Consider the following 9,013-nt stretch of genomic DNA (forward strand, 5'->3'; position numbering starts at 1 on the left):
CAGGTATCGCCAATGTGCAGGTATGTTGAATGCATCTATCGGAGCAGTTTCCTTATAAATGTTAAAAATAATGCTTTTGATGCGCATTTTGGGGTAGGTATCTTAAATGTGCACTTAAGCATAGAGGCAGCAAAGCAAAATATACTGTAATCACAAATGTGCATCTCGGTAACCGATTGATCAATTTCTACCAAACTCGGTGCACTCAATAATCTTAGCACAAGAAATAAATTCGTTGAAAATTATTCAAATCGAACTAAAATCACGCCCACTTCCGGTATAACGGTAAATTTCAGACATCCGAAAACTCCGATATTTCAATAACTGAGGACGCTAATTTACTCCAAGTTAATAGTTACAACAATCTCCTAACAATAAATAAGACTGCTATAGACTTTTAGGTATTGGGCGTGGCCACGCCCACTTTATGGCTACAATGCGGTTTCATCCGAACTTAAACTTCTTTACTTGTTTGACTATAATTTTGTTTTTTTTTTCGAGGACCCGAATTGATCTAGTAAACTGAGTATGAGGTAGGTTTATGAAGGGAGTAACTACCTGTTTAAAATGGGTTCACTAGTAATATAGTAATACGCGTAATAGAGAAAGAAGTTTCACATTAGTCACGCGTATCTGGGGGCTATTTAATACAAGAGTTACATGCATACATACATACATACATATGTGTGTGTGTTCCGTCCAGTTCAAATAATACTCTTCCTTTTGTGAGGAAATTTCTAATAACATTTGGTAATTGTCGCTAATGCAATAACAAATAATTGTTTTTATCGTTTCCGAAATGTCAAAGTTTTTGTCCACCATTTGCTGTGATATATTATTGTGTCGCTTTGACCCTTCCAAACAGCTCAATGCATACTTTTCTTAGTCGAACAAATGCAATGCTGATTACCACTTTAAGGTAATATCCCACTAAAGTAGTCTAAGTTTCATACTTACATACATACATGTATAGTTAAGGTAGGCGTATGCGAATGTAATGTTATAAGTTATAAGTTATACAAGTTTGTGTATAAGTGTGTAGTGTAAAGGGGTTGGCAACGGAGTGTCAAATGTTTTTGTGGCGGCACTTGAAACCTTTATCAATAGCAGCTCATCATTGTCAATGGCTGACTTACATTTGGAAAGCCAACATTTGGCAATACATATTTGTTTGTTTGTAGTATGTAGTGTGGCAATAGAGATACGGCATATATGAGTATTTCAGTACACGGTTGCATGCCCTTGCTCATGTTTTATTCAATAGTTTGTCGGTGTCGTCTATAGCCCATCCTTTTAACACTTAACCCTGTTAGCTTTGAAATAATTATTTTTGGTAATTACATTACAATGTATGAATTTGTTTAAATACTGAACATATGGTAAAATTCTAGGACAGCTGGATAATTTCTCAGCAATTAGCACCATAAATTCTTAACAACATGCATCCCTAAATGTCCTAAGTGAGCTAGTGTGTACTCAAATGTTTACCTTAACATGCATGCAATGTACCAGCGTTGCCAGATTTTCTTGGGGGAAACGAGATTTAGAGGTCATATAATAAGGTGTTATCGATAGCGACGTGTTTTCTGTAATTTTGACAAAATCGGCAGTCTTATTGGCAGTGTTGTCGATCCGCCTGGATATACTACTATTCTTAAACGAAGTAAACGTTGCAAAACTTTTTACAGACAAGACTAAAAAGTAGAAAAAAAATCAAATAAAACAAATTTTTAACATACCACGTTTCTATAAATGGACTAAAAGTAGAAAATAATTTTTCCTAAGCCCATAGAATTTTTTTTTTATTTACAATAAAAAACGTACCTTTTTAAGTGATTTAAATCCGGAATAGAACTGCTGAAAAAGTGATCTACTGATCACAGCTTGCTTTGATTCTACCCCACTATGAATGAAATAAGCACTTTCTGCGGCCAAAGGTCCAGTTTTCAGGTTTTGCTTTACAAATTTTTAACATGCGGACTTTATTCTAGATACTCTAATTCGAAACGAAATTATAAATTCATGACCGCAAGGTAACTCTGGTCCCCTATCTGTCAACTTAAATTTGTGGTTTTGGTTTCAGTTTGTGCTAGAATTTTATTATATAGAACTGCAGTACAACCCGAATGTGTTTTACGTACATAAACAGTTTGAAGTGTGATAATTTTAGTAATGGAAAATAATACTAATGGTATGTACCAGGGTTGTTACGAATATTCGCATTCGCAACCGCGGAGCTTCCGCATTAATTTTAACATTCGCATTCGCCTTCACATTCGCAATAATCAATGCGGAGCTTTTGCGAATCCGAATATTATGCAATAACACTGATAAAGCGTATATCTGGCAAACAAAATGACAAATTGTAGCCAATTTTTTGGGAGATACTACTTTAAAACTGTTAAATATTTCCTATACTCCTTAATTTTTCGGCCTTTTTTTTATTTCATGAAGTAACTTGTGTATAACTTTAATAAATTCAGCCTTTTAAATAGAGGGCAACACTGTTAAAAATATTTTCAAACTAAAACCTTGTTAAAACTTTCTCGTGTGACACCCAAATATACATACATATTTAAATTGTCTAATTCCCTTAATTCAAGTTGCATTTAAGATATCAAAGCCATTTGATTGATATCCATATTTAATTTATTTATTTACATCGAATGTAACTTTGTAAACATGTGGCAACCTTCCTCAAATAATTTTGAAACTAACACCTTTTTCTTATGATACCCGCATTCTTATACATATTTAAATCATCTGATTCCCTTAGTTCAAGTTGAATTTAAATTTTAAAGCAGGTGGCAACCCTCTTGCTGTAGTTTAGAAATAAAATATCTTCAAAGCAATTTTGATTAATATCCATATTGAAATAATTTATTTAACCAATTGCATACATTGAATTTAAATTTGAAAACAGGCGGCAACCCTCTTAAAAATATTTTAAAACCACAGCCTATTTCGTGTGGCAGCCACATTGGGATACATATTAAAATTTTCTAATTGCCTTAATTTAAGTTAAACTTGATTTCTTAAACGGGTGGCAAAAATTCCTACATGGAGTTTAGAAATAAAGGTCTTTCAAAGCCATTTTGATTGAAATCCATATTGTTGTAAATTATTTAAATTATTTGACCTATTGTCAGTTTAACTTTTTAAACAAAATATTTTCAAATTAAAACCTTTTTTGTCCGACACCCATATTGTGATAGATATTTAATTATCTAATTCTCTTAATTCAAGTTAAATTTAATTTTTCAAACAGGTGGCAGTCCTCCTGCACGTAGTTTGGAACTGAAGTGTTTTCAAAACAATTTTGATTGATATCCATATTGAAGTAAGTTATTTAACCTATTGCATATATTGAATTTAACTTTGTAAACAGATGTCAACCTTCCTACATATAATTAAGAAATAAAACCTTCTCAAAACCATTTCGATCGAGACCCATATGTAATAATTCATTGACTTATAAATAGCTTGAAATATATTTCTCATCAGGTGCAAACTCTTTTTGAAAAGATAATACGTTATTGCTTATCTACAGTCCAAGCCCTCTAATTTGGTACCTCATTTTGTAAAATCGAACGAACGGTATAGATCTGATCCAAGAATGATAGAATACAAGATTGCGCCGATCAGAGAGGATTTTTGAGAATAACTTTTATGTGACGTCACACTGGTGCATTTGCGAGAGAGAAATGCCAAAACGTGAGCAAGAATGGAAGAAGAAGAAAAAATGTTGCAAGAAAAATGTAAACAAGTTGCACCAGTGTGACGTCATGCAAACAACGATTCTGTCAAATTCGTTAAGAGAGGAATAGCGGTCCGAGATCGGCGCAACCTTTGTATTCTCTCAATCGTGGATCTGATCATATGAAAAAAGGTTTTCGCGCACTTATTATGCATTCATACACATGTACATTAGACTGCATCACTCCCCATGCAAAAAAAAATCGGTATTGTTTTTCCATTGGAATTATAAAATCTATTATATTTTAAGAAGTCCTCCAAAATATTTTGGAAAAATATTAAGATTTAAGCGAGCTGGACCGATTTGAGAATACCTCCAAAAATGGAGGTTCTTATGAATAAAAATAGTTTCTTAAAGATGTTTTTGAAAAAAGCCCTTCAAATGACAAAACGGTTTAAGCTTAAAAAAATGTACATAAAAATATTTAAAGAAAATAAAAAAAAATTTGAACGGAATCGTAATAATGAGATTTTTGATGCTGTTTTTTAACTATTTTCAAAGATTGGTATAAGAAAAACTTGAATAACTGAACCTTAACTCTTCCGGGCTCAATTCCCATTACAACCAGCATGGAATTTAAATATTTTTTTACCTTAATTATGAAAAAGCAATCAGTAATTGCAAGTCGCTTCATTTTAATATGGGCGTATTTGAAGTGAATATTTCTATACTAAATACTAAAATTTGTATACTTAAATATATTGGCGCTCTTTCATATGCGTATTTTTTTAATCTAGCACGCTTTTTTAATTCTAAACTTCTTTCTCTCAGTGCACCGGTTTAATTTGTGAAATAGTCACATTTCGAGATAATTGAACTTTGCACAAGCAATAGTTGATGATTCGTATATGTAGTTACCTATTTAAATACGTTCAAAATGACGTGCACAGAGTTTTACAATTATATTAAGGAAAAGACAGAAGTTTTGAAACAAGTTCACAGCAACGAAAAATATGACTGATATTTTTATGTTATATTATACTTAAGTTTATTTCTTTCATGAAACCTAGAGTACAGTGTCGTACAAAATTATTGGCTCGGAGGCTCTTTAATCAGATCTCAATTTCTAATCAGATCTTTTAGAAAATTTTTGAAAATGTAGCTTTTTGGCCAATTATTAATTTTTTTTTGCTGACAGTGTCTTCCATATAAAAAGAATTATCGTGCATAATTTGTATGGAAGAAACTTTCAGTAAAAACAATACCAAAAATCAACTAAAATTTAATGGGCTGCAAAACTTCATTTTAAAAATTTTTATAAAAAGTCTGATTAGGATGTTGCAAATTTGTATGCAAATTTATTAAATTTTGCGGAGTTTAGCACAAAGTTTAACAATTTTTTTTAATGTTTTTTCATGTAATGTATTTTTATAAAGAATAAAAAAAGGTTCATGCGTTGTGAAAAATTCTCTGTGCTTTAGTTGTGATAAGTTGTTTTGTTTTGTTGGCGTACGTTGTAATGATCTCATGATCTCATGTTTTTATGTTTTTGTTTTTGTCTGTCAAAATAAAATTTCACTACATCCTTTCGCACGTCGAAATGAAAGAGAAGGGAGCGAGAGGCCCTCCCTAAAGTGTCCCGGTTTGGCAACAGAGATATCTGGCAGCCCTAGACAAGATATATACACGTAGATCCTGTTTTTTGCCTCTCTGAAAGAATTTTAAAAATTCTATACAAATTTCTTTTGTTTGAAATGCAACCGTGGACACTAGCTGGCAGAAAAAGTTGCAAATTTGCGTTCGTACAGAAAATTGCAAGTTTCTCTACATGAGAGAGAATTTGGGAGCATTTTTTCTTACAATCTGATATTTTGAGTGATAATTCTCGCTGGATTTTCGACGAACAAACCTATTGTCTTCCCTACAAGGACTTTTAACCGATTCTCAATACACTTAAATAGAAACCAATACACATAAAAAACGCTGTAAAAAATTCCCTTCAATTTTAAGGCAGTAAAACAACGACCTTATGTTAACATCAACCGAGGCACAATATGTTGACAAGGGATGCAAAATCACAGTTACACAAAAGAACTGGTCAGATTTTTCAGAAATCCCTTCAATTGTGATGTAAAATATGATGCCAAAAGACTGCAGATCTCCCATTTAGATGACCGGTCATATGACCGGCAGATGTCTCGTAGGATTCCCAGAGAGTTTTGCTTTACATAGAAATGTGTGCTCTTTTATTTTCATTTTGACTCACTTCAGTGTTGGTTCCTTTAATTCAAGTTGGCATTCGGTTTTTGGAATTTAAATAAGTTCTCAGCAAAAAAGTGTGTTTAAAAAAATACATATGTGTACATAGTGCTTGAAAATATCAATTTTTCCCTTACCTTAAACCTTTGGGAGTGGGCAAAAATGATGTTTTGTAATTTAGGCAGAATTGAATATCCGCTATCTGAGAAGACAATATCTACATGTAATATTTATTTTGTTTGTTGGCGCTATGTATATCCAAACACAAACGCATCTTAAGTGTCTTAACAGTGAAACAATTTCTTATTTTCTAAGTTTGCGAATAAAATTTCACACTTAAAATTAAGACATTTATAACAAACATTTTATGAAGAAAATCCCTTCTTCGTTTAAAATAAAAATAAGCGAAATCGGCCCAATTTCATACAACCCTGCCTGACATGAAAATTTTCTCCATGATAAGGCTAGTATCCATTTCTAACAGATTTTGGGTCGCTTAGTCAAAAATGGAAACATATATACATATTTGAAATTTAAGAAAACAAGGCAAATAGCAAAATCGGCTTAAAACGGCTAATTTTTTACTGCAAAACGGCTAACAAATCGGCTGCCGGCTAAATCGAAATTTCTCCGGCTGGTTGCTATCGCAACCGGCTAAATCTAGCCGGAAAACGGGTAAAATGGCAACACTGGTTGAGAGTGATCGCGAATGGATTATTTGCATCGTTTTTCTCATTTATGAGAGGCCGACATCGGCAATGCTCGGACTTCTCATATTCGAGTGAGAGGAAATTTATTTGTTTTTGTCGATCGCGAATGAAAAGCAGCGGAAATTTTTTTGTCGATCGCATTCCGAACGTGAGAATGCAAAAATTGATTTGGAATATTATCGATCGCGAACGTGAGAGAATGTGAGTGAGAATTTCCGAACCCTGGTGACAATATCAAGGCGCACTCCACAAATCGGAGGAGAAGCTCAGCCAAACACTGACATATCGTCGACGTTTTTTGCAAAACCGCCCATCGACCTTGCAAAACCGCCGATATCGCCGTTGTGGCAATGATATTTGGTAACCCCGAACTCCAGGTATTGAGATCTATGCATCAAAATCCTAAAATCTTTGTTAAAACAACAGATTTGTTAAGTAATAGCTATAGAAAATACAGCCTGTCACGGCAATGCCTTCAAAGAAGAGCTGTTTTTTCGCTCTCCTGTAAAATTTTAGTGTCGTAAGATAGGCAGTTTTGCAATTAGTCGATGGGCGGTTTTGTAAAAACATCGACGAGATATGTAATACGATGTATACGTGAGGCGATTTTACATGCAACTTTTAGTTGAAAGCAACAATCGCGTGATGTAAACGGCCTTTCAACTAATCGCTTCCAATCAAGTTGGGGTACAGCCAACATATACTCAACTAATCGCCTCTAAAATTGCCTGGAAAATCACCTCATGTGAACACCATTTAAGGGCTAATCTATAGTTATCATTATTATTATTAACACCCTACTAGTTTTACAAGCGTTAAATTTAAAATAGGTATCCGATAGTTTGGTTATATCTGGTAAAATCTATGTATAATTATAGGCGAATATTCCAATTTCCATACGTCCCTCTGCAATCGGTGGGTTTTACCAGCTTCTCACTCAACAAGTTCCCAACAATTAGCAGATGTGACTGCGTTAGCTCAGCGACGAACTCAAGCTGGTGGTGCTGATCTTCTGCAGCTCACAAAGCCGATCCCATGCAGTATTGAACTGACGAGGTGTACGCGCCAAAGCCAAGCGCGCAAATGGACCCAAAGTTCTGTATCCATTGTTCATGTAGCGTACGAACCCGGATGAAGCAAGCTCTTTTAGCGCCATTCTCACTTGTGCCCCCACGTCGCCACAAGCGTAACCCCTAAATTGAATCAAACAGTCATTAAAGAGAAAAAATTTACATTCAGTAGCAACATACTCCTTTGCCAGCATATCGATGATTTGGTTCTCCTTTAGTCCACGCAGAAATTTAGGGTGATCCTGAAAAAGGCGTATCACGTCAAAGACGAAAAGAGGCACATGCAGGTGATAAATATTGCGGCGCAGACAAGACGTTGAAGGCTCACGGTCGAGAATGTTTGGACGCATTTCTTTTTTGTGGTTTCTATCCTATTTATTTACTACTTTCCCAATTGTTTTAGCGATAAATTTTGAAAATATATATATGTATATCCTTATTTACAATATGATTAAAAAATATATATGCAGTATATTCTTGTATATGATAGTTTTGAAGCTAACTTAATTTTACTATATTTTATGACAAATAATAAAAATTGAAAAATAAATGATAACTGTCTAAAAATCATCAATTTGAATGGATTTCTGAAATTACCTACTGTAGGCAATTCTTTTTTTGCAAGGCCTAAAAGTGTTTAATTTGTTGGTACCACTTCATTTAAGCATTAATATCATCTAATTAGAGGTGTCATTAACAACCTTCCAACAAATTAACCCTGACAAGCTAATATCCCATTCTGTTTTGTTTGTTTTTTGTATTTCTAACATGCATACATATTTACATATCCTTAGCACATCAGTTTACTTGTTTATATACTTTCAACAATTACATCGCTTGGATTTATTACCCTCTCATTTGTAATTTTGGGTTTGTTTGCTTTCCCCATGATTCAATAATACAAGGTTAGATAATTATTGACAGCTGCGGTTTGACACTCCCTTACAAAAGGTTGCATTTACGAAGGACAGAGAAAGGGCAAGAATGCAATCCCTTGTTTCGAAAATGGTAGTAGAAAAGTACGCAAAGTAGGCAATTAGTAGTGAAATTCCTTTCGTCAATTCTAATGTATTTGCAGGAAATCTGGCATTTTAAACGAAATGTTGATCGTAATATTGATATATCTACGTGAATTACGTAATTTATATGCTATTTAGCCGTATAAAAACTGCAAAATGACTCAAAATTAAAATAAGACTACTATGAGACTGATGTAAACATCCAATGCTTATGTTTTCATCAGTTAAATATTCTTCGTATGCATATACAAATAAAGA

The 9,013-nt window shown here is 33.6% G+C and overlaps 1 protein-coding gene across 1 annotated transcript; it reads right to left on the reverse strand.

Annotated features, from left to right (window-relative positions):
* Positions 1 to 7,549: 7,549 nt before the first annotated feature.
* LOC108360405 (uncharacterized) lies at positions 7,550 to 8,596 on the reverse strand. Its single transcript, XM_017612666.1, has 3 exons — positions 8,587 to 8,596; positions 7,917 to 7,978; positions 7,550 to 7,859 (listed from the first exon to the last, which is right to left on the reverse strand). The coding sequence occupies exons 2-3, from the start codon at positions 7,928 to 7,930 to the stop codon at positions 7,640 to 7,642; spliced, it is 234 nt and encodes a 77-aa protein (XP_017468155.1). The 5' UTR covers positions 7,931 to 7,978; positions 8,587 to 8,596; the 3' UTR covers positions 7,550 to 7,639.
* Positions 8,597 to 9,013: the final 417 nt, after the last annotated feature.

The sequence above is a fragment of the Rhagoletis zephyria genome, unplaced genomic scaffold (genome assembly GCF_001687245.7).
Source record: "Rhagoletis zephyria isolate East Lansing unplaced genomic scaffold, Rhagoletis_zephyria_1.1 Rzeph_scaffold_00565, whole genome shotgun sequence".
NCBI lineage: Eukaryota > Metazoa > Arthropoda > Insecta > Diptera > Tephritidae > Rhagoletis > Rhagoletis zephyria.